The 27,519-nt window shown below is 37.0% G+C and overlaps 1 protein-coding gene across 1 annotated transcript in view; it reads right to left on the bottom strand.

Moving 5' to 3' along the window:
- Window positions 1–27,519, bottom strand: part of hdac5 (histone deacetylase 5) — a 113,151-nt gene that overhangs the window by 67,420 nt on the left and 18,212 nt on the right. Inside the window, 1 exon segment of the mRNA XM_042343301.1 lies at window positions 8,949–9,020. Within this exon segment, the coding sequence (XP_042199235.1) occupies window positions 8,949–9,020 (72 nt within the window).

The following is a 27,519-nucleotide window of genomic DNA, read 5'->3' as shown; positions in this document are numbered from 1 at the left end:
TGAACAGTACTGAAGGAGCTCAACTACAATACAAACTATCCATTCACCTTGGCTCTGCTTTCTACTTAGTTTAACCACAAGCAGGAATAACTCAATAAGAATTGGTTAAAAAAAAACTACATCAGTCTTACCTTACCATGCCAGAATTTCAAATAAAACCAGCTACCTAGCTACATTTTAAACACATTCTTCTCAGAACTATTTAATGAGCAGTTTCACTTAAATAAAACAAATGAGCACGTTTGTTAAAAATTAAGTTGCCTGAAAACTAAAGAAGGCAGATTGTGGTATTAACATAACGCCATGTATATTAAAGGGCAATGCACACATCAAGGAGTTCATAAGATGCGGTGACAGTAAGCAGTTAGTCTAGGACTAGGTTAACAAAACGCTAATGCTACCATTTGCAATCCTATACAACTAGAATTATTTGAGGTGAAGACTCAGATATATATGGTAGACCCTCCCAACTGCATCAGATCAATTAAAGTAGTTGTATTTTATATGCAGAGTATTTTCCTTAAAATATTAAATAATAAGGTAGCATGCATGTTGTGTTAGCTCATTAGAATTATCTTTTTTATAATATTTGAACCACTGGTGTTAAGTAAAATTTTAAACTGCAATTTTTTAAAGAAGTTTTGAACGAGTTTTTATTTATTTTAGAAATATTCTTACTTACTACTGAATGAACCCGATGATGAACCTTTTACATACAAAACTGTGGACCACAAATATTTTGACACTGAGCTGAGACCCAGAAGGAAACGCAGATGAATAACAAAGGATTCGTTGTTCTGGGGTATCTCACTGAAACTAACCTCTCTGATAGAGTCGAAAAGTCAGAAGTAGTGGTTTAGAATTTATTTTCAATGATCCATCCAATCTGCAGTCTACAAATTTTGCTAATAAACGTCATAGACATTTGAAACCTCAATTTTGAGTGGAGTAACCCAGGACCAATTTAACCAAATGAAATGGGATTGATTAAACTAAATTAATGATTAGTCACGAGAGGGAACAAAACTCCCAGAATCTACAAAGAGCGGTGTAGCAATTGCAGTGCACGAGTATAACCTTTAATAAAAGTGTGTCATGGGATTACAGAAATAGCTGGCAAACACCCTGAATAATCTGCCACAAATGGACCACAGTTCAAGACTGAAAATAACCACCCACCCAGAAAATTAAGCACAATCTATGTGCTGGGTTTCCAATCTCAGGCTGAGACAACGTCATAGAAATCAGAAAGATAACAACCGTGAGTCATCATGGTCAAATACTTACTACACTTTACTAGCAGCTGGTTTATAGTGAGGGGGCAGTTCCCTGATCCATATGAAAATCCAAAGATGGGGGCGGAAAGCTCTTGGATTGCAGATGCAAGCAATTTTGTGAATCACTATACTGTACTTGAGTAAAAGCTGGCTGATCATCATTTTGGGAAAAAAACCCTTACAGTTCTAACAGTGTCCTTGATGCCAAACAAAACTCCCCACGGGCAGAAATAAAGAATAAGTGCACCATTATTATTATCATTATTATTATTATTATTATTTGAATTGGTCCACCACAGTACAAAAACAGGTTTTGGGCTACAGTTTGGATTTATGATTATATAGTTACAGGAGCTCAAGGATCCAGGTCAACTGTAGGTAGGTGATGCATAATCCAACAAAACCTAAGAACGATATATTTTTTTAAATAACTATGAATTAGTAATAATCCTTGCATTTGATATAGCGCCTTATCACGTTGTCGATAATCCGCTTACAAGTGCTTAATAGAATATACTGTAAAGTGAATTGACTGTAAATAGTCTGTAGCCGTAACACAGTAGCCAATTGTGCACAGCAGTGTCCCACAAACAGTCTTGGCTTGATTGACCAAATCATTATTTTTTTTAAAAAAAGGGATTATTAACCCCAGAAAGGGTGCAATATTGCCCTTTTTTAAATTGACAGCTTCTCTGTACTAGGCATCATCTTTCCACGCAGATTATTCTCTGTGCATCAGTCTCAAAACTGACTTACATAACATGGTTAGTTGTCATTCAGAACTGCAGTGGATTTTGGCCTCTGAGATTCCTATATCTGCAATGCATATTTTGCCCAAAATTGTGTGGCTGCTTTAATGGACATTTTTCAAGTGTTTCAAAATTTGTCAATAACCACAAATGACCACAGTGAGCACTATTCATTCTGTATGCTTATGCATGTACTTTTGTAAAATAGAAGGAAAAATTCCACCACTATTTTTAAATAAACATGTCACTAGAGGTGCCAGAGATTAAATTCCCAAATTAATCAAGTTATTTGTATTAAGCCTTACAAACAAAAGTCTGGATGTCATAATTTTAAAGTAAAATAAATGTCTTGTAAATTCAGATGGCATCTGCAACCTATAGGACACAGAAAGCCTACAAGGAACACTAAGATTAAAAGGAGACCGTTTCTGTTCTGTTTGGGTGGTGAAATATTGAAACACACGATTCACTAAACAGAATTAAAAACATCAATTCTTTTTTTTAAATATTTCATCTACGTCTGCAATTCCTCATAAATTATGGATTTTTTTAAAGTGCCTTTCCCCCAAAGAGCTCCATGTTTAAAGATGCAGCAACTTATCAAAAATGTATTTTCAAAGACTGCAATGACAAATAGCATACATGATTTAAAATAATGTTAGGCTCCTCCCTCTAATGGAAAGAGAACAAAAAGATTTGTAGGCACTGGAGTCTATAAAGTACAGCATTCACAAACCAGACATCACTGTATTAACAGTTTGCAATAATTCATTAACAAAACTGTTTTGCTGCATTTTAGTTCCCAACTATAAAAGTGCAACTTGGTATCCGAATAAAGGCACTGAGCTACATGTCCACTAACTGCAGTTTTGTAGACTTTGCACAGTTACACAAAACAAGCAGCTTATCAAATGGAAGCCATCCAATAATAATAATAGCATTTGATATAGCGCCCCTTTTCACTTCTTCGAGAAGTCTCAAAGCACTTCACAGTGAATTTTGTGGGCCAAGTCAACTTTCCTCATGGCAAATGCAAATCCTTGCACTATGATCAATCAAATTCCCAAAGGAAAAAAAGAAAATACTACTTTTGTTATGCAGTCAATCAGATTAAATTATACATCGTCTTGTCGGGTGGCCCGGGAAAGAGCTCTAAAGGGTCACAACAGATGATGTGTCACAAATTCAACACAATGAAGGATCAGAGATACAAAGAAAAGGGCTGGCATTACTTCCAAATAACTGCAGATATTACTTACAACTCGCCAACACTGTAAAGACAGTCATAAGCTATGGGATTTTTGAACAATAGAACTTCAAGTTTCTGCATTAAAGATGGATGCTTACTGTGAAACGGATATGCTGCCGAGGATTTTTTTAAGTCTGTGTGAAAGATTGCTTGGGTAGTTTAAGATTCTGCAAAACATACTAATACGCTGAAAAGTACACAAAGTCTATGAAACGCGTTCCTAGGTACAAATCCCCTCAGCTTCCTGAATAGTGAGCGAGTTTTAAATATGAAAAGAAACAGGATTGTCTTCTTATCATGAAAAAGGCTTCACATAATGGGAATGCCATAAAAATAAGTTTTGGTAAAAGAGTTGCAGAAGCTGTTGCTCCAAAACCAGCACAGGTTTACTTGACCAGGCCAGCATTCCAAACTTTGGGTTCAACAGTGTTTTCTCTTGCTCTAGTTCCTCAAAGGCTATAAGCAGCAAGAGAAAGTGCTAATATTTCTGGAAGTACTATAAACATCTGAGTGTCTAACTCAAGTCAGGCGATTTTGAAAATATTCACTTACTTAAGATCAGATCCTCCCTAAAGCCTTAATATGACCATCTAAATCAGTGCAGTACTGGGGGAATGCTGTATTGTTGCAGATGCCTTCCTTTTAAATGGGCAGTTTTTTCAAAACTACTTTGGTGCTGTAGAAATCACCTCATAGTGTAAAAGGGATGGATGTTTTTTCACAGCATCTGGATCCTCAGGCAATCTTGCAGACCAAGTTCTGAAAGTGAGCCTGAAATATCAACAGAATTTTAACCTCATTGAAACTTAGAACACGAAGCAAGATTAAATGCCCTGACCTACATGGAAATAAAACAGCATGTACGTAACTTACAATTAATATTCCTCTTCAGTTGTACGACAATATAAACTGTGGCAAGTTACCTAAAGTGGAAAGGCATTGAATACTTTGCTGTGCTTTGCATAGTTAGCCTGCCTCTCCAGAATGAAGCTTGGACCTAACCCAAGCAAAGGAGATGAATGTCTCTCCTCTCACTGATCTAATGGTAGTTAAGAGTTTAAGTAAATCAAATTCTGGCACTCTATTCCCTAGTTGGCTTACTAAAACCATCCCAAATGTTGAATTGGACGATCATTAGACCAACAGTTAATTAAAAAGAAAATTAAAATTATCTTTTGATTCAAGAAAGGATACCGTTAAGATTTATTTTAAGCAGTAATTGGCAGTGTCTACAATAGATAACCTTTCTGTTTACTACTGTGGTGCGTTAGAAAAAAAACTGTAGTAATAGATACTTCAAGAAAAATTTTTCTATATAAATGTTAGGACCATGGCTCCCATAGAACAGTGACACATTGTACCTGTTTAGACTCATAATAATAATAATGGAAAACAGCTAATTTTGTCAGGTGTTTTCAATGGTTAAACATGGTACTGACATTGGGAGGCCAGTGAGCAGCGCTCTGTACATGCGCTTGAGAACACTTGTGGCACTCTGCCTTTCCCAACTTCTCAATAATGCAAGCATGCAGTGAAAACGTGGCTCCTGCTTGCACCGTTGTGAAAATAGACCCCAGACTGCGTGCTTTCAAGTAACATAAAACCGCTGTTAATCTATTTTCTGCTCCTCGTCGGTTATTTCCCTCCACTTCGCTCCTGTTTTTTTCTGCCTGGCTTAACAACTAGAATGGATTGGACTTGCCATTTCTTGTTTTCTCCAGCAACAGAAAGCTATGAAAGAACTATGAGAACTATGAAAGTGAGGCAATCCAAGAATAGTAGCAGAAGTGAAAAGGGCCACCATTAAAAGTACAGGACTTACAGATTTGATAATGCCCTTTCAGTCATACCATGAATATAATTAGACTACTACAGCATAGAAACAGGTCATTCAGCCCATCAAGCTCACAAACCACTTATTCGAACCCCATTTTCTTACCCTCCCTCTTCCCTTTAAGATTCTGCTTCGATAGTTCAGCTTTAAAGAGTGTTATCTTATGAAAAGCAAAAAACATTGTATACCCTGGAATCACAAGTGTAACCCCATAGAACATCAAAAACAACAAATTGCATCATATATCACCTTTCACATCAGGAGGACATACCAAGGTGCTTGACAGTGAAGGGTTTAAGTGGCTAGTTCCCACCAAGCGGAGGGAGGACAGGCTGCTAAAGTTTTAGCAAATCGCAGAGGTAGGGAGGAGCAAAGATTTAAAGATTGGCTTTAAAGATGTGGACCTTGAACTCGATCCTCTGGGGGATGTGGAGCCAGTGAAGCCGGGCAAGGATGGGGGTGATCGGCTGGCTCACAGTGCTGAACACGAGCTGTAGAGTGCTGAATAATCTGCAGTTTGTAGGGGGAACAGTTGAGAAGTTTGGCGAGCAGGGATTTAGCATATTCAAGCCTGGACATAATGAAAGCATGGATAAGTGTCGCGGCAGCCTGAGGGGAGAGGTAGTGGTGGAGGCAAATTCACTATGCTAGGCCAAGAGATTGTGCTCTCATGCCAAATGAGGTAGTGCTTAAGGTCTTTCGAAACATGGTGTAACGATTGGATTGATTAGGAGAATTGTAAAATAACAATTAACATTTTTACTTCAGATTTAATTTCCACCAATAATTTACAGGATCCTTGATATCTCAGAGCCCTATCAATGCCTTCATTCTTGTACTTATTATGATTAACAGGCAAGTCATTTGGTTACAAAGTGAAATTACACTGCACCTGTTGGGCTGGACAAGGGGAAGGGAATATAAAAAAATGAAACACTTCCAATTGAGGTGCATTAGTCAAATTGATAGAGGGCTTTAACAATGCTTATCAGGCCAAATAAAAAATAGAGTGTTTGTTCTTTACAATGGAGCATACCATCATGCCAATGATGAGCCCATTTTAAAAATTATTACATTAAACCTCTGAAAATTGAAAGAAAAAAATAAATTCATAATCTATGCTGCGATTTGTTTTCCAAAATAAGCATGACATGCAATATCAGAAAATGATATTCAGCAACTCTAATGTTTGCACTAGAATGCACTCCATTGAGCAGTATGGGAGGTTCGTAGGTTCTGTAAAGCATGCTAGCACACTAACAATATTATCGAACAGCAGCAAAAATGTTTTACTTTGCTTTATTCTTCCAAGATGATTCTTCTTGTATATCTTCACGTGTACTCACCACCAATTCTAGATATTCACAGACTTGTATTGCGGTGACATTGGATTATTTTTCCGGGAAAGCTTTCCCAGAAAGTAAAGCATTGGTTTTTGAAACAAGCGTGCCAAGAGACGCAAGCATTTGCAAGTTGAGAACAGCTTTATATATTAAAAGAAATGTGTCAGGCAACATGAGTTGAAATATAACCTTTTTCAGTCAGAATGGATGAAATACTGCAGTATGTAAAACCCTATTAGGTTAATCTTCCACCAAACCAGGTAAAGAGCTTTTTTTTGTTGAAAAATTGGGTTTTTGAAGCACTTGTGCTCAAGGGCAAACATCCCGAAATAAAAGCTCAATGGTTTGCTAAGATCTGCAGCACTCTGGTTGCCATGGCAAGCACATTAGTATGCCATGCACAAAAGAGCAGAAACGTTGCATCTCTCAGGCTTCCTGTTTAGATTAAAGCAGGTTATCTACTTGGGTGTGGAGTAAATGATCTTACTCAAGAAAAGCAAAACATCTCAAGCCACTGAATGATAACAGAAGACATTTGCAGCTCTGTTAAGTTAATACATGTAAGAGACCCGGAAAAGAAATAAAAGTTTATAGGACATTCATTGCAGTTAACGAATAAGAAAACTGATATCAGATCCAGCCAGTTTAGTTGATGTGAATTGGGAGTCAAGTTTGGAAAAAATAAAGTTAGCCTTAAATTATGTCAAATGTTACATTTTCTGTTAAGTAAACCTGAACACATTTTGCATAAATAAATACAGCATGTTAAGAACTACATATGAGATAGTTTCTGATTGCAATTCCAGTGCTATGTTGCTTGGTGTTCTGGTGAATTTAAGAAGCAAACTAAACACATTGTAAAAAAAAAATATTAAGCTTTTAGGTACAGGAATCTTACTTTAAATATAATGTTAAATCTGTCGAAGTAACCAAGGCAATTAGAACTGAGATGAGGAAGCAGTTTTTCAAATTAAGAGTTGTGAAAAAGTGCCCAGAAAGCTGGAGAGATGGAAATAATGGATAAGGAATCAAGAATATTGAAAAGAGAGATGGACAGCCTCTTGGGAAGCGGGGTATTAAGGAGTATGGTGAAAGGGCATCGATTCCAACTTCCCCTAATTACAGGGGTCATAGTGGGACAGCCCTATTTGGTTCCTTACCTCACAAGCATTCTAAGGCCAAGAGCAGAATATTTTAAAAGATTTGTCAAGATCTAATAAACTGATGAAACAGGCCTAAAGGCCAAATGGTCTCTCCCTATTCCCATTTTCCCCCAATCTTCCCATGACACTGTGCCGCTAACCTTTTCTGTATTTTGATTCTTTTGGGTAACTTTCTCAGAAGAGATTTTGTAGCTTGAAAAAGTTATAATTAACTATTTTAAATCTGATCTACATCCATTGTGCGCTCATGAAAACAGTAAAAGTGACAGCAATGGCTTTTACAACTACTGTACAGTAGTACTGACTCAACGTTCAAATAAAAATCTTATCCAGGACTCTGACTTGAACACTGTCAATTTGTGATGCTTAAAAAGCAAATATGACGTGTTAATATTTATCCCTTTTCTCCAGAATATTAAACAGACCATTTTGTTATTCTCTGAAGCATAGAACACAAGGAGTGCACTTTGAACTCTGCTAATGTATAGCTCTAATCCCAGTAAGGCTTCCTAATCAGATGTATCCAGGCTTGATACAGTATATAGTGAACAGGGGGAGGGGAGATAGCACTAAATATCAGACACTCTCAGTATGACAGAATGAAGCTGAACCAAATGTGGCTGAATAAAACCACAGTTAGCAGCATTAACCTGAATATTTATAGCCCTTCCTGCTACAATGTAATGTGCATTGTATTTATACTCAAGTCAAATGTCTAAAAAACAGACCCATTTAACATACTAAACATAACTACAGTGCATCAAACTAAAGGGAGTTGGATTAACCAATTGTTTGTTTTATACTGCCAAAGCTGTGCTGGCAACATTAAGAAGCTTAAGTTTCCCCAGCTATAAATATCTTAATATTCTTAGCTTTGGCATACTTCGAAGACTGGTCTGATATCACATAACTATCTAGTGCTGACAGATACCTACCACGTGCTGAATAAACAGGACCTAGAAATAGCTAGCTTCAGAAAATTAAGGTTAAAAGCACTACTTATATACTAAAAAAAAATCTTTAGGAAAAGGTTTGCCGTCAAATCTTTTCCCATAGAGAACTCACCAACATTAATGGACAATACTAATGCTCAACACAATCAGCAACTTTTATGTTAAAAACCCAGCAGTGACAAGAGTTGATAGGATGCAATTCAAATGCATTTAGTTGACAGTGGTTTTCTTTTAACACTTATACTTCAACACTTTGTCTCCCTCAAGCCATTCGGTCCAGAATGTTCATACGGTCAGAAGTTCAAGAATTTAAAAAAATCTTTGGTGGACAAAGAGCTGCAGGGATTATAAATACATGCCAAATAAACCATGTTGCTTACCTGAGGTTGGCATAGTGTGAATTCGACTTCGGGTCAACAGTTCCAGAGGCTGCTCTCGTCCAGATACACCATCTGAGGAGAAACACGATTCAGTCTCATAAATAGTCTGTAACATCTTTTTCAGTCCAGGCACTTTGGGCTTCAGTAACATGACCAAGTCATCAAAAACTGAACAATTCCCAGCTTGCAGTATGCAAATATTTTAACTTTTGATGCTTCCAGGTACAGTCTTATCCTTTTACTTTTTGCTGCTGAAAACTGCGAAACAAAATTTCCAGACAATTTTTAACACAGTCAAGCCCTTTGAAATGCTCAGCGGAGCAAACATCCTTCATTAATGTTGGTGGTTTTCAATCCACCGCTACAGCAAACATTCAGTCATCTTCGTTCTAGCAAAAGGAGAGCAAGAGGCAGCATGCCACATCGGGGCTAGACAGGGAAAGACCTTCACTGAAACAAAACCTCATGTCGATTGACAGGCACAATTCAGTACAAAAAGATTAATTCTCTCACCAGCAACGTAAGCAACCATACAAGTTGCCTACTGCAAATAAAAGCTAGTGCATGTACATCCAAATCAACAATAATACAGGCTGAAGCAGACTGAAATAGAACAAAGGGAGGAGCCAGCTATAAATAGGCCATGTATGCTTGGGGAATGAGGAATATCTATATAAACACACGCAGCCAATCAGTGGCTTTTAAATATAATTTCCTCGCTCTTGTGCACATTTTAACTCCATGGTTATTGTTGTCAACAGTGGATAAATCCTACGGGATATTCAGTTTAAATGGAATGAGGCAACAGAGCGGGTATAGAAAGTGCATCACACTCAGAGAAAAAAAAATTCAATAGGCCAAGTGCAACCCCAAGGTCTTTTAAAACATGTTGAAGGTTTGCAAACCATTTATTATTTGTACACGAACCAAGTTTAGCATTATCGAGTCCCTGCTCTAAATTGAACGGAGCTGCACTCAGCTCTGAGAGCAGTCACACATAGTGCAAACATTAGAAAAATATTTCCAGGTTACTTTATATTTAGGGGGAAACCTGACTCCATGCCAATTCAGATCAGAGGTTTAGTTCATCAAGTCTAAAAGATGCATTTACATTTTAACAGGAATTATATCATTCAATTGGGATTTTGTTTGTAATGGTACCCCTGCGACATTGGTTGGGTCAGGAGCTGACCATGTTGCAGAGTGGCTCAATTACAGTTTAGTGAGGATGGGAAATTTGGGAGCTGGTCTGGAGTTTGCCCCCAGCCCCAGTCAGCATTGGTTAAGTATTCCTTCACACCAATCAGTACTGACCTTTCTAACGGTCAGATGCCTGAGAGACCAGACCAAGCTTCCACCTGCTAATTTCAACGGAGCCACTCCAGAAAACAATGGGTGCAGATGTCATTAGAGTACTTTAGCGCACATACTTCATTAGAGGAACAATTATATAATAATTCTTGCATTTGATGTAGCGCTTTTCACATCTTCTCGACGTCTCAAAGCGCTTCAAAGAATATGCTGTAAAGTGAATTGACCGTATATTTGTGGGCGGAACTTAAGTATAACCTTGGGTAAGTGTCCTTACTCCACACGCCTAATAATAATCCTTCCAAAAAAACAATAATAAATTGATCATTTTCAATCCACGACTGTCTGTGGGACACTCACTGCTGTGCACAATTGGCTGCCGCGTTTCGCCCATAAATACACGGTCAATTCACTTTAGTCTATTCTGTGAAGCGCTTTGAGACGTCGAGAAGTCATGAAAAGTGCTATATCAAATGCAAGGATTATTATACATTATTATAAGTACAACAATTATTGTACTTATACTTAAAGGCATGTAAGACATTAATCTGATCAAAATATCAACTCGAGACTTCAAATCAAATGGAAGGATTATTATTTATCCCTTAAAATCATGAGCCACCTACGGTAAGTGTTTAAAATTTTGTTATCCTGATATCATAGCTAGTTCTACACAATATCATTCTGAATTTGACCAACAAACACTTGTGAAGTGTTTTGGAATGTTCTCCTGACATGAAAGACGCTATATCAAAAGCAAGGATCATTACGAACTGTGCCTTTCTATCCTATTACATTTAGGTGCTCAACAAATGCTGGGAAAATCCTATTTTCTCCAAGCGCAGCCTGTCCTCCCCCACAATGCTACTCAGTGTCACCATTCCCACTCGGCTTCCAAGTCCCCTCCCAGCTTTAAGAGCTTTAAAATATTCTGCTCTTGGCCTTAGAATGCTTGTGAGGTAAGGAACGCTAGCAGGGCTCTCCCACTATGGCCCCTGTAATTAGGGGAAGTTGAAATCACACTGGCATTAGGAGATGCATGAGCGGATGATTCTATTTTGTAATGAAATTCCCCAACAATGTAGAAAGCAGATAACACGTCCTTGGCATTCTGGATAGAAGCAGACTATTGTAAATTAGAGTTGAAGGCAGGATTTAGAGGGTCAAAAATCATATAATCTCACCAGGATTCCTGAGAAAATCGGTTCAAAAATGCATATTGAAATCAGATGAAAAACTGCAAAAATGACTGTAATTTTTTGTGTTCTTTCAGCACAATCAAAGTCTCTTGCAATCCAATACGTTAGACAGAAAGGGAAAGGATTAATTTCCTGTTAACTTGATTAAAGGAAGTAGGATAAATGTAAATTAGTCATGCAACCGGCATGTACACGGTCTAGCGCACACGAGTTACCCTTCTCAAGTCAAATTTGGCCTTTACATTCTGGTTTTCAATACACTTCTCTAAATGCATACAAGGTTATATTTTATAAGTTTATAAAATCAAATGTCCACACAATTCTTTACTAATACTTAAAATTTGTTCATTGGCTAAAATTTAAGAATATCATCAACAAGAAGATTATACTTGTATAGCTCCTTTCACATCCCAAGGCGCTGGACAGTGTACAGCATTTCAGACCTCTCGTCATAAATGTAAATTACAGCTCAAATCCCACTTACCAAAGTCTCCCCATAACTTGTTTAACTGTTTAGATGCCCAATATTGCGAAACATAAAAGAATAAGGTACCCCCAATACCAGCATCTACTGTGTGTTACAATGATTCAATTGGAATAGGCTGCATTAAAAATGCAAGTATATTTTCAATATGGAAAAATCTTGAATGTATTACTTAATGTAAAATCATCATCTTGCTTTCTGGCACCACCAAGACATGGATCAATAATTTGTGTATCAGAGTTGTACAACCACAATTGGCTACAAATAACTTCAGCAAATGCCTCTTCTGCAGATAATTGCATACAAATTCATGTTTAACATCTAAAAATGCCAATTTTTTCCCAAAGTTCTGCTAAAGCACATTATTTAAGTGCATTACATATCAAATTAGCCAAAATAGCAAACGTCCCAAAACATATCATGAGCTGATGTATTTTTATTTAGGGATTTAAATAATGAAAATATTGAGTGCAAGACAACTCTTATTACATCTTATAAGCCCAAAGATTCTGATTTAAAGTCTTCAAAAACATTCCTTTTTTATGCAAATACATACAATTCACATTAATTTGTACTCGATACCATGGAAGAGTAATGGCCATCAGATATTGAATCAAACAGTGGAATAATGTGCATAAAGGAAATCACCAGTAATTAAATAATTAGCATTAAGTGGAGCATGGAGATTATGGAGATTATTGATCGAACTCACATATAAAAAACTTGTTTAATGTACTCAATTTCCACTTAAGAATGAGTCAGTAACATAAAAATACAGAAACATGGCAGTCATGCTCTAGCAATGAGAGGAAACCACACTACCTTACAAGCAAAAGTTCCCGTACATCCTAAAAATAACACATTCAGTATGCCAATTCACATTAAGAATTCAAAAGCTAGACACTTCTATTCTTCATTCAATCAAAGGACAGTAAAGATAGGGAATACAGTTTGTACGATATTTATATGAAGACCCAATACAGCGACTGAGCAGTGATTGCATGAATGAGTTGCATTGTAAAAGAATTTCTGATGAGCTGAATCAACTTTGCATACCTTTCCCCCAGAGTATGGCTCATACTGCATTGTAATTCAAATAATAGGTTATAGTGAGGAACTGATGCATCATTGTTGCCCCCATTACACTCATGTGCTTTAACTTGAGTCTGCAGACTCACATGCATTGCTGTATAGACCTGCATGCCTGGCTACCCTTGTTTGACAAAGGTAAGGCTCACTAACACGCCCAGTGACTCATTTAATCTTTTCCATGCACAGATTCTCGAAAAAGGTTTGTGGGGCATTTCTCAGAAAACAACAGCTCTCGTGACTTATTCAGAAAAACAAGGTTAAAAGAGACAAGTGCTTCCCTACCTCCCTTCCCACCACCCCACCCCCCAAAAACAATTCTTTAACTGAAGACAAGTGCTCTGTTTATACTGAGATTTTCTCGTACCGCTGAATCAATGTGCAAAAAGCAGTATAAACTGAGTTTGGGTTTCGTAATCTGGAAACAAATTGCTTTGGAGACTAACTGCCTGAAAAAAACACCTGGAGGAGGCGGTCTTGCTGTGCTATCTAATTCATGGCACTGATATGGCACTCCAGCATAGATGCAGCTCCTGGGTTCAAAATTCCACTTAGTTTCAGCCTAAAAAAAGCACATAGCCCTTAACATTAAAATTGGGCAGAAAAACTGTCGAAAATTCTTAAAATTCAGTCTCAATTTGGAAAATGTTTTTCGGCAATCCTTAAAAGCAGTGAGCCTGTAAATTAATAAAAATCCTTGCATTTGATATCGCGTCTTATCACATCTTTGAGACGCCTCAAAGCGCTTCACAGAATGTACTGTAAAGTGAATTGACTGTATATTTTGTGGGTAAAAAGGTGCACAGCAGAGTACCACAAACAGTCGTGGATTGAATGACAAATTTTTTTTTTTTTGAAGGGACTACTACTCCCTGAAAAGCAATCCACCCATCGACCAACAACCAGATTCCTACTTACTGCTAGGTAAACAGAAGCGTGTGGAGCAAGGAAGCTTGCCTAACATTTTATCCCTGCTGGAAATCAAATCTGGGTCCTCTCGCTTTGCGAGGCAAGCTCTCTATGCAATGTGTTGCAGGATTCCCTAAAAAAAATGCATTTTTAAGAAACAGCTAACCACCGACCCGATGCCTTAGCACAGGGTTTCGTTTGCCAAATGCAATTTTAGGGTTGAGCTTGATTTTAGGGGAAATATAAATGATATATGCTGCTCCATACCCCTAGCTGCAAGCAGTATAAATTGAACACAAAATGAACTCAAATTATTCTGCATTTGTTATTGAAAAATTGGACATGTGACAAAAACTGACAAAGTAAAAAACAAATCATAAAATCTACTGCAAGTCACATATTCTTAAGAATAAGCGAGACACATTTGGCCTTATCTGTAATTATAGGAGTGTTAAATGTATATGGATGTTGTTGCAAAGTACCAAATTAACATAGGATAGTCCATGAGTATCTGTGGAAAGCCATTTTTATCCCCATGAGAAAGACTGTAAAGCCTTCCTCACAAGTAGACTATAAATACTATTACATAGCTACCCACTGAGATTCTATTTATACTATGACTTAGAATTATATACATCTCCAATTTTAGTTGATACTATTATCAGCTCATAAAGCATTTTAATACTCAGTTGCGCAAAGCAAGCTCATTATGATCCCCCCCCACCCCCATCACATTGAAAATCTCCATAGGTTAACAATAGGAGTACGTTCAATTCCAAAGATAAGGCCGTTTCGATAAATGGTTAAGAAGCCATTGAGAACTTCAAATTTATAAATCAAATTCTACATCAAAACCTGTTATTTTAGAATTCAACTCCGTATTTACAATTAATGGTAGAAGTTACAAGCGCAGATATGAATACTGACATCCTAATATTATTATTCCACACTTCAATCCTAAATAAACTTTGAATCACAAACTTCAAGTAACAAGTGGATTCATTTGATGACCACCAAACACATATTCTTGGCTTACAAGAGTGGACATTATTTAACCTAAATGGTGGTGCACTTGGGAAACGTTTGAATATGGTCGCCAAAGAATTCCAGAGAAAGAAATGAGGTCTGAACATAGAACCATTACGGAATCAGCTTGGCTCAGGTGGTAGCACTCTTGCTGCTGAGTCAAAAGGTTGTGGGTTCAAACCCAACGAAGGAATTTGAGTTCATAGTCTAGACTAATCAATGTGGGCTGGGCGAGTTCTGCATTTTAAACTACGTGTTCAGGTGGTCGTTAAAGAGACCATGGTGCTATTTGAGAGTTCCTGCCAGCATCCAGGCCGACAATCCACCAGATAAAATAGTTCACTCGCTTCATGCCTGTTTTGTGGGATACTGTGTGTAAACGAGTTACAAATAGCCTACATTTTATAGTACTTTGACCTGATAGGCATCATATCAAATAGAGATATTAGTAGCTACTATTTGGGACAATCTACATCTCTCCAAATTGTAGTGGTGTCAGGAAATATACACAATGACAATTATTGATTTATTTATTTTCGAGTTGAACTAGTTGTAAATTATTCGAGGTTTAGAATAAAAATGAATGCTTATGTATATTTCTTGTAGATAGAAACAAACTATTTGTATACATGAACTAAAAGTATTATCAAAATAAGATTTGACTGATATAACTGACAAAGCCACTAATCTGGATTATCTGTGCCAGAAATAAAATCCGGGTTCCGAGGTAATACGACTTACTAAGATCGGTAGCGAACAGGATGGTTTATGAGGTAAACAGGAAAGTGACCAAATTAATCGGTCAAAAACATTCTTGAGAAGTGTGTACTGAGGTAAGAAAGAAATCAGGAATAGTACTCAAAAATGTGATATCAGACAGAACATTCAAAGCATTGTAACTGGTTAGACATTTTAATAATAACTGCTAACTCACTTGTAAACTAATTAGAAAGAGCAAACAAGAAAATGCAAGAGTAAAGGACACTTCAAAGTAAATTACAAATTATTTATTATGTCTTCTGAACATCTCAATGAACCCAACAAATGAGTGAGTGGTTTATTTTGGTCACCAGAAACCTAGAAGAGAGAAATTTAAAAATATATCTTGAAAGTTGTCACGCTACAAGACGATCAAATGAAATTGAGCTCTGACTATGTTTTATTTCAATGCTTTGCTGTTAAAATCATGCTTAAGTGTAGATTGGGTAGCTTAAATATGGATATGGGGCAAAATCCAAATGTATAATTTCTTGAAGTGGTTCTGTGCTACAAGAGTGTTTTTTCTGGGAAATCACCAGTCATTACAGGAAGACATCTCCAATAGATGTGAGCTCTCCCACACACCACATACAGTATGTTTACAAAATAGTGTTACAGAATGTGGCTGGTAAGAGAAAATAAATTGCCCATATATCCAATATAAGTTGCTTGGGAGTAAAGCTCAGGAGCAACCTAGTTTGACCATCAAGTTTTAAAAAAAAAATGAGAAAATGGTTACTCAACAGTAAACTGCGGAAGTATTTCATCACATTTTAAGTGACTAGAGCTTGAATATTGCTTTCAAAAGGGAACTATAAAGATATCTAAAAAGGAATAAATTGTTTGGAATCTTTAATCCCCAGTCACGTAAAAGACATATTGGTTTACAATGTGCAAATTGCACTTGGGATCACAAACCCACTTCACATTTCCTACCAAGAGTTCTGAACTACATGTTGCTGAACTATGGACAAATTCCCTTTACGATAGAACATGTTTAGGTCCAGGAGTATCCGGGGGAGGGTTGATGCGAGAGGGCAAACAAAAAGCAATTCTGTCCCTCTTGCACGAATGAGTACCTTTAACAAGGATTTCATAAGCATAGCCAGCTTATGTTTTGCAACCTTGCTTCTAAGACTTTGCAGGGCATTTGAACACAAATAAAACTGAAGGTTTATTTTCGTTAAAGTTGCTGTGGAAAGTTTTATAGTACAGAATACCATTCTGCCATACTGACGTCAACCGTCCGACAATGCACTGCACAACATCCACATGTGATCACCAGGAGGTGGAAAAAAATCCAATCCTGCAAGCTCGCACATTACTGTTCCGCAGGACTTAACAATATTTTCCTGTATTTTGTTTGAAATAAAACAAGAAAGGTAGCATTCCCCTTTAAAATTCCATTTTTTTTAAAAAAGACTAGCTATTTATACAGTGTGTACTTTTGTAGCTGACGTTGTATGGCTATTTTTAAATGAGAACAGGCGGATAGCCATGACTTGTTTGCACAGTTGATCCCTCAGAGTTAATGTCAAGGACTCCATTAGGCAACAAACAGCATCATCTTGTGCCAGCATTGCTAGCCATCAAAAACTGCAGCATATCTTCACTGTTCAAATTAACCCTATCCTACTGTAGAACAGTCAAAAGGGTCCTCACTAAATTTCTCGAAGATAGGCTCACATCGACTGTACTTGAGGCCGGTTCTTGTTAACACAATAGAATTCAAATGGCTGGTCAACTGCACCGTGCAAAAAGGCACTGGCCCAGTGCCAATCCAATCATGTAGATTTTTGTTCCGATCTACGGATTTTCCTTGTTGCCATTTTCAAACCAGTTGCGTAACAAAGTATGCAATTCAACGCTTAAGGAATCAGATCACATCCTGCTGAGATCAACACACCTCCAGCGAGAAGGGGGCACTATTTGAGATGCAAAATACCCCAGGATTAGTGTCATTCAAGAGGCTTAACAGAGGAACAAATTGTTATTTTCTAACCCTTATCTGATTACATACCAAAATTCATCCCAACATTATTGCTAAACACAGCTCTGTTACAATTATTAAAAGGAAAAATTCTGCATTTTGAATTTTACGATTGGCAGTCATGTAGATTTATTTTCAAATTTACTTTATAAGAAAGAGATACCCATTATAAATCATTATCTGATGAGAAACATGTTACTAAATAGCAAGTGATAAATCATCAACTATTTTAATAATGGGTGAAAAATTTTATCTTTTAAAATACAGTAGTTTTATATAAAGTTTACCGAATGTAAAATATCAACGACTAAATTTAAAATGCAAAACCTCACAAAATAAAGCCTGAATAACGTATACATGAAATAAGGAATACTCTCTAGGTATGCAAATGTAAACAATCAAAGTCTCCCCACCACCACCCCCCCCCACCTATCACTAAGTTTGTTACATCATCCAAACATTTTAGCAAGCATATTAGTCTTTAATCTCACTGCCAGCCATCTGTTATTTGTTACACAAGTGTAATGCTTCTCGGAAAAATTTAGTAACATCAATACGAAAGTGTTTACTTCAACTGGATGAGATCTTTTAAACCATGCGTTAGAACCGCTCTGCCACTGTGACATATGGCCTTTAAGTGCAAACCCCTGGGTAGTTCAACAATTCTAGCGGCAGAGTTGATCTCCTGCTCAAGATATCTTAAATTCAAACCCCCACATCACAACAGATATTCAATCTCGATGACCTCAGCGAGTTTTGCCATTTCTAAGTCAGGTCATTGCATAAAAGAATTTCACAATGGCAGAACACTCTCAAGGTAAGCAATTTATACATCCTGTAACTGGGGCATAAACCATCTTAAGTCATTAACCTGGTGTGTGCACAAGACTCTTAACCTGCACTTAAACAGTGCATTGGGGCCATTAATGGCACTTCAATTCATACACACAACTCTAAAACAGTATACAAATTAGTTTTTTTAATGTTATTAAAGAGTCAGCCATATAAGTATCATTAAAATCTTAGTAACTTAAAAACCATCTGCTAAAAATTGCTGGACTGTGTACTCAATTGCTGAAAGCTTTAGACTATGGGATGCAGAGCAGATGTTGATTGGCACCACAAAATACAGATGCAGTCTCTGGATTTCCTATTTCTATCATCGCTGGTCTTTATTTTAATCTCTACGTTTAGCTGCTTCTTCCATTTTTGCACTTCTTCCAGATTAATTATGGAAATTCATATCTTCGTATTGTCGTCATGCCTGTCATTTTTTTTCTACAAATTGGATCCAATTAAAAATTTCACCAATACCTTTGTCCTTTCAACAGAAATACATACACCTTCGAAGCTGCAATTCTTAATTGACAATAATAATCCTTGAATTTACTCAGCGCGTTATTATGTCTTCAAGACGTCTCACAGCGCTTCACAGTATATACTGTCAAGTGGAGTGAACTGTGTGTTTTGTGGGCGAAACGCGGCAGCCAATTGCGCACAACAGTGTCCCACAAACTTTTAACTTTTAAAATGAAATGCTTAATTATCCTAATCTTTCCATGTAAATTGGGTTATGTTGAGAGTTCACAATATCGTGCATACTTGATCTTCTAAAATTACTATTTTCCAAAATTGAAACTGAAGGGAACCACATAAAGAAAGCTGGCAGTTCACCAACTAAGCCAAACTTCAAAGTATATGGCACTATAAACAATTTCTTTTAAAATGTAAATTGGCTGAAAATAGCATCAACTAAAACACAGGGGTCCTGGATCCTGATCATGTGTGTCCTGTGCAGCTTTGAACATTTCCCACATAACACTGCCGCATGCTGTCACAAACTAAACACTGCCAAAAAAAAAAGGACAAAAACATGGCCACAGAGTGACTTCATTAAATGATAAATAAATCATCTCTCAGGTTTCGTACATGGTTAATTATTCACAGTTACTTTCCATTCCAAACCAGGTAATCACGTACAAAGAGTAGCAAGGAAGTTTTCACCCAGTCCCAATTTCATACACTTTTCGTGAGAAGTGATGTAATAGGCTGGCGTATTATGTCAATCACACCAGCAGATGTATAGGGAGGAATGATCAAATGAGTTTGAGGAATAGACACTACAAGATGGGCATCCTCTCTCCAAATGGCAGAATCCCCCATGTAGACATTTCCAAATTGTAGGTGTGTATCCTCCAATTGGGGTGGGGGTGGGGGCAGAGAAGAGAGAGGAAATCATATAACTCTAATATTCTTCTAAAACGTTATGATGCTAGTCACCTGAATGTTGGGACATGAACCCTGAGATTCTTCCATCTTATGCACTGTATATGAAGACTCCACCCAAAGCATACCATTTTAACAGGCAACCCTTAACGAAATAGAGATTTCCTCTGGGGACAGCAAGGTGGGAGCGTAGAGAGGGGGAAGAAGCTCAAAAGAACTCTTAAAAAACAAGATGATCCTACAAGCTAGATCCTACAAAAAAGAAACCTTTGTTCACCATCTTATTCTCACCCCTGGAGGCGAATTCATAACCTATAAAGAATACGATGGGTCTCGCAGTAGAAAGATATTTCAGTCTCAAGGACAGATCTACAAATGTACCATATTTAGCCCTGGCACTTGATCAGTCAAGAGAATGAAGTTTTGAACAAGTGTAAGGCTTGATTTAACTGTCTGCTCTCAAAACAATGCACATTCTGCTAATTCTTTATTTGGCAACTGTACTGTTTTCACGTTTTGGGCCATAAGCTATGAACAGTTGGCTCTTTAGCCTCTTCTGGTTTGCCCTTTACTCCCGGTGATTTCAGCACCAGATCAACTGAATTCCGATAACCCTGAGGCCGTCAGGGCTTTAACCCCACTGTCTTGCGATTAGGGAAAAAATATTGATGCCTCTATTTTCTCCATTTACTGGCTATATGCACCAGCTCTAAGAGGGAACCTGGCTACAAGCCAATGCAAATGACATAAAGGCAGCCACTTCAAGGTCTTCCTTCAGTAGCTCAACTCCATGAGGCCATCTATTTCTAATATATACAGTGCCGGAGTGCTATGAATCTGTTTTAAGCACATCATCGCACAGAAATATTACTCTTATTAACATGTGCAAACATCAGCTATAGAACTTACAGAAATAAAAATGGAAGTCACTCTAAAAGAAAAGCCATAGGCCTAAAATCTAAATGGAATTTAAAGTCAGATCTTCAGGCATGCTTTTACGGCCTGCAAATCTGGATTACATTGTTTGCTGTACAGTACAGTACTGCCAATGCAGCTTTTACTCAGCTGCAATATGCACACCAGTTGTAACAATGCAATAACATTGCCGTCGCAAAACAAATCCCTGATCCCTCATTAGAGCACTTTTCTATGGCTGTCAGAATATGTTGCAATGTACTGAAAGAACAGAAAAACAGTACTAGAGGATCCTAAACAAAAACTGTTGTATAGAAAAACATAGAAAACTCAAACTCAAGGTTTGATATGGTATCAAACCCTGGGGGGGGGGGGGGGGGAGAGGTTTCTATATTTGACAGTTTTACACATGTGTATAAAAAGGGAGTGAAGCATTACATTTAAGTTCTTTACTAAAGCAGTGTACTAGAAACAGAGGCTCAAAAGGGTAAGTTGAAATACCCTGAAGGTAAGGGGTAGTTTAGAAGATATCTTTGCATGGTAGGGTGGTTTGGAGAACATGAAAATAATTTGCCACAAATGGCTATTTAGGCTGAGACAATAACATTTAAAAATGAATTCAATATATTTTGAAAAGAGCATAGAGCTCCAAAGAGGAGATGACACCAGAATAGCCTGAATGGCCCAGATGGCCTTTCAATGCCATAATTTCTCAGTTTCTATTCTAAGGCACTGTGACGAGGCAATCACTTGACTGATTTCACGGGAAATGCAATTTTGTCTAAAGAAGCAAGGCCAGGGTGGCAATATAATATAGTACAGATTTAGATTATTTCTCGTATGCCCTCAGGTGGATATGTAATCATGTATTAAAGCTATTTCATCTCAGGGAGAACATGGTAGGGAACATACATGAAATAAATATTCTCAACACAGGAAGTCCAAATGTGGGAGCGCTCAACAATAAAATTGCACCTTGGTGGCTCAAATCATTATTTTTTTATTTGCAATACATCTTGCAAAGCATCTTAATTGTGCCTAACGTAGATTCTGGAGTACAAAAGCCAGAAGCAAGGATTGAACAGAGATGAATATTTGAAACTATTAATGCCTACTTGAAGAGATCACTGGATCAATCCGGCAACAAGATCCTCTAGCAAATTTTCCTACCTGCAGCAAAATCCGACCTATTGATTCGCAAAGGCCCCCCAAAACAAATTAAGATTGAACCAGTTTACGCATCTCAAAATCACTGCTGAAATTATCAACCCATCCAAATTCAAGCCCAGTGTTTGATAAGGAGACTGATGAACTGCATTTAATATATAGGAAAGAAAACTTGTTACTTTTACAAATGCAGCAAAAATAAAAGTAGGTATACCATACATTCAATGAAGATAGCAAACAGAAACTTGAACAAAAGAACAAAAATATTTTGAAGTTATAAGAATAGATTCTCTGAAGTCTCCGTTGAGAATGAGAAATGATGCATCCTTTATTTGAAGTAAACACTTCCTAGCTACCTTAGAAAATCATCTCAGTTATTTTAAGACACCAGTGAAACCCGGGGTTCTGATGATTTATGATAGTCATAAAGAGTAAATGCTTCCTCAGTTGGTTGGGCAAAAGATTTTTTGCAGCAATATTTCTACTTTTATGCCTATGCTGACATAACAGCTGCTGCTTCACCCCGCCTCATATAACTGTCCTTGAGTTTTTTACAATTTGCCATAATCTGTATAACATTGTTATTTTGCGAATGTCGTTGATTTTCTGTATTGCAATACAATACAGAAAATCAACAACAGCAAAGCTACAGGTCACTGTAGTCAAAGAAGTGGTTTTATCCCAATAATTAAACACTCCCCAAATTCAAAGTGAGGCTCAAGACATCTTAGTAAGTGTGTATTCAAAATTGAATTCTGTTGACATTGTTTTAACTCTCCAGACTCCAGAATCATTCAATATTGGATGGTACTAATTTTACGCAAATTTTAAAACATCTTAAAATATGTTGATTGCTTGGCCAAATGGCCTTTTTTCTGTGATGTCGCAAGCTCTGGTTCTGCACATTAAGTATTCCCTAAAAAGCTCTGAGAGTTCTGTTCTTTTGCATGAAACGATAATCATTTTAGATGAATGTAATTAAAATTGTAGTGATAAAAATAGCTTTGTTTTAAACAAAACATTTCTTAACCTTCAAAACGCGAGGATCCATTTACGAATCTTACAAAGCAACTTAGCTAAAGACTGGAGATGAGTGAATGATCCCCATTAAGACAATCACTAACTTTCTCTGCTGGCAAATTAAGGAGATCTTAACAGTCTTAATTCTTTGTACTCAAGTAACCGGCAAATATTCATTATTTTAATTTTCCTGAATAGTCAAAATGGTGCATCTTATACAGTTGTTATACGGCTAGATAGAAAATCTCCCGTGGCACTGAATCAGACCTGTGATAAAAAGATCAAGCTGATGAAACAAAATTGAAAAATTAAGAGCAACATGAACGTAATAAAATATTTTTAAAACTTGCATTTGATGCTCAAATCTGAACCTTTCAGTCCTACACTGACAAGTTGCGCTGGCTCTGCGAAACACTGATCCCACAAAATACACAGCTAAAATAATGTTCAACAGTGTGTCTAAATGGTCACAACATATTATGGTAAATCACCAAATGATGCTCTTCACTCCTCCAATTATAACAAGAAATACTTATCAGTCATTAGGTACCACTCGCACAGCGCCTTAATGTGCAGTTTCAAAGCACCCTGGTGCCATCTAGTGGCAGTTAAGTTTAGCGGGTATCTGCACTGACTCATTTGTTACTGATGATGACTCACCACCACACATGAAAACATCAAAGCTCATCAGAACATTAGAAAACTCAAGAATGCTCCGATCAATTTATCGCAACAATGATTAAAATACGTTTGCAACACTGGAAGAATGCAAAAGTATTCTTCATAAAATACTCTGGTCAGGAACAAGGCGCCTGTTTAAAGAATTCCTTTTCAGCAATTCAATGTTTCTCATTTACAGTGGTGTCTTTCTTTACAAATTGCAGTCAGTCATTACGACACAATAGAGTTAATTCCTTCCCTTTCTTGGTTGACAATCTTATCCATGACGATGAGGGGAGGGGGGGGGGGGGGGGGGGGCGGAGAGGAAGCAAGCAAGAGAGGGACGAAGAAAGCCACAGGGTATTGACACTTGGAAACGTCTATATATCTCGTTATAGTTTACTAAGTGGCCTGCAGCCGATCACCAACCTCATTTTTTTTCTGTAGAAGGTATAAAAGCAGTACAAAACTGTACAAAAGCAAGCCATTCGCCTCAACTAGTATGCACTCTGGACGGTGCTAAATTCTAAATCTGGACATTTAGAATGAAGAAAAAAAACATTCAAGTTGCTGCATTTAAAAAAAAACAGATATTCCGTACTCATTACTTTATTCACAGCAAGTCTGTTGAACATTTTAATTTTCAAGTCGGTAATTTGTGAAAATGAAATTTCGGAAATTAAAACACTTACTCAAGTGTCTCTTCATTGCATCTGCTTCAAAGTCAGCTCCTCACGTGTGTAAAAATGTGTGGTCCTACCCAGCACAGTTAGTAACACGAAGATATTGTGCAGAATGAAAATGTTCGGAAAAATGTTTTGAAGACGATAACATTTTAAGTGCAAAAAAAATTGTGATTGAATTTGAATTGAATTTCATGAACTCACCTCAAAAGTGCCCACACTGCCTTCCAAAAACAGTTCCAAATCAGGGTCGAACTGCAGAACCACATACTGTATTCAATATTCAGCAGTAAAAAAAATTCAAACTAATCATATTAAGAACGTTATTTTTTTCAGCAGGTAAGCTACTTTACTTCTGCCCCATCTGAGGAAATGACTATTAACCCTGTAATTTGAAAACAAACACTGACCAAAATGATGGCGCTCAGGCTCTTTTATATCTTTAGAGGGTTATGTTCTTCTGAATTACAAGTGTCCAAAATGAAGAAAGAAATTACATTTATTCCACCTATCACAATCTTTGCTCATACTGCAATGATATTGCTGTAGGTACAATAATTATAGGATTTGTATTCCTTGAGGGGATACTCCGAACTCATAATCAAACTCAAAATTATATAAAACTTAATTCAGCAGTGGAATAAATATCCAAACAGTTCCTGGGTTGTTTTTGTCACTTGTACAATGCAGCAAATTCTTGCTCAATTTGTTTTTGTTCATTTTTAATTTTACTTCAGTACTATCTTTTTTCTTGCTTGAACACATTTGGTGCTATGGCTGAAAATCAATCTGGATACTTGCTGCCTTGTGTCAGATGCCTACTTGGTGCGACTAAAGCCAGAGAAGGCTTAGCAGGAATTAACAAGTGCTAGTTACCATGATTACAGCTTTTGTGTCATGCTCGTCAGCAACAGTGCAAAACTGTTGATTATTTTCTTATCAACTGCTGGTGGTTCACAGAAAAAAACTCCTGACAAGCCATTAAATCTGAAATGAATGTTTTTATCCCATCCTTAAAATAATCTCTGCTGTTCCTGCGCTACAAGACCTGAAAAAGAGAGGAGAGTCATGAAGGACGTTTGCCTGAAAAGATATTGGAAGTAAAAAAAAATCCACAAAATGCATGGTAAAAGAGTAAGTATTTGGTGAGTACTTTGGTACTGTGGAGGTTTGCTATGATGGTTGGATATTTGATGATGCCAAATTGTACCCCAAAATGTCTCACAAAAGCCAAACCTTCAGACAGTTTTCATGGTGAAATGCTGAAAACAAGATCAGATTCTTCTAAACTAGCACCAATTCAAAAACATACAAAAGGAAAAGAATGGTAGTAAGTTATAAGACAATATGTTTATGGGCACCAGCACAATCAAAATTCTTTTCCCAAACAAATTTCTCACCACTATAGCCACTTGAAGAACCCAAGAAAGCATGGAATCAGAAATGACCATTCAGTCCATCAAACTCCTTCTCCTAGGGGGAAAAAAGCCCCACTTATATATTCCCAAAAGCCTAAATGTAAAATGAACAAAAACTACAGAATATTCATTGATCTCCACTGTTCAAAAATCTAACAATGTCACTACCATTCACACATCCAATGACACAACGGTGAAACATTGATTGTAACGAGAAAGACTCACTCCAGCACTACCTGGAGGATGACAAGGATAAAGAATTTATTTTGAATGGAATTACATGCAAGAGAGAACTGACAAAGTGAGACACTGTGATAAAAATACTTGGCTAAAATACGATCCCTTGTGGAGAGTCTTTGCAACACTAAATTAACATTCAACCACTACTCCTTCTCTAACTGATTAAATGAGATTAAAATTTAATTTGGCTCTAAACTTTCAATTCTCAGTTAGCTTTCTGAAATAAAGATTCTCCCAAATCTACATGTATAGAACTAAACAAAGGTTTATACCATTTTCTGCACCCAGAATTTGTTTTTTAAAAAAACACTGTCATTTTAATAATGAAATATTTAGGAATGAGTCACTTTAGAGAAGCTTAAGAAGTCAGTTACACCCTATAGAGGGTGCTATTTCGATCTGCTTCAATTTGGGAAGAAACCTAGTACCTTTTAACTACAAACCTTAATGTGGCAAATTAAAGATCATATATAGCAAAACTGTTAAGTAATTGTATGCACAGCATCAATTTGCAGCATTTATTTTTACAAAAGGATGAGAGCAAAGGGATTTTTTTCTAGACAGCAAGTAGTAAGAAGAGCTTCTGTGACCTTTCATGTGTCAGATAATTTGTCAGTTCCAAAGTGCTCACCAGTATCCTGCCGTTGATCTTTCAACGCCATCATCAAACTTCAAGAGAGCATGTGCCCCGAGGGTTTCTACCTGAAATGGGAGGTTACTCATACTTTGCTAACCCTTTGAAGAGGATTATGTAGACATAGGCACTTCTGCAGCAAGCTACTCAGTTATGCATCCAGGGTTTGTATGCAGTGAAATCATAACTCATTCCTCTATCCACTCACAGTACTGGAACACAAAGAATTCTCAGGGGTTTACAGCAAAATGAACCAGACCGAAGAAAAAAAACTCAAATCCTTCTGAACCAAGCTGTAAACCCCGAAGTCAGTCAATATACATTTAGAGATTTTTTTGAAACCTTAGGCAATGAATGAAGCCAATAAATACCAGAACGTACCTATTGCATATCAAAGCAGGGAATTAAAATTTACATTTAATTCATTATTTAACATCTTCCATTAATTTTACCACTTGTACTGAAATATTATTTTATGATCCTTCAATATACAGTAAAACTGTTGACAAGTACACAATATACCAGTATAAGACCGTGTTCCAGCTGTCCATTGGAAAGTCGGTCTGTCATATAGCCAGAGGACAAGGAGTTCTTATCTACAATTTTTCGATCACCAACAATAGGCAGCTCATAAAAAAATCTTTATTGGAGATAATAATAATCCACACATTTTTATATAGCACCTTATGTCGTCGAGACGTTTCAAAGCTCTTCACAGAATATACTTTAAAGTTTTGTAACCGTTTGCTTTGTGCGCGTAAATTACACAATCAATGATAATATATAAAATGATCAGCTATGCACTCCAGCATTTTATTTGCACTATTAACCACATGGGCAA

Source organism: Callorhinchus milii, unplaced genomic scaffold, assembly GCF_018977255.1.
Source record: "Callorhinchus milii isolate IMCB2004 unplaced genomic scaffold, IMCB_Cmil_1.0 Scaffold23, whole genome shotgun sequence".
Classification (NCBI taxonomy): Eukaryota; Metazoa; Chordata; class Chondrichthyes; order Chimaeriformes; family Callorhinchidae; genus Callorhinchus; species Callorhinchus milii.
The sequence above is the reverse complement of the archived record's forward strand: the minus strand, read 5'-3'. Positions and strand labels throughout refer to the sequence as shown.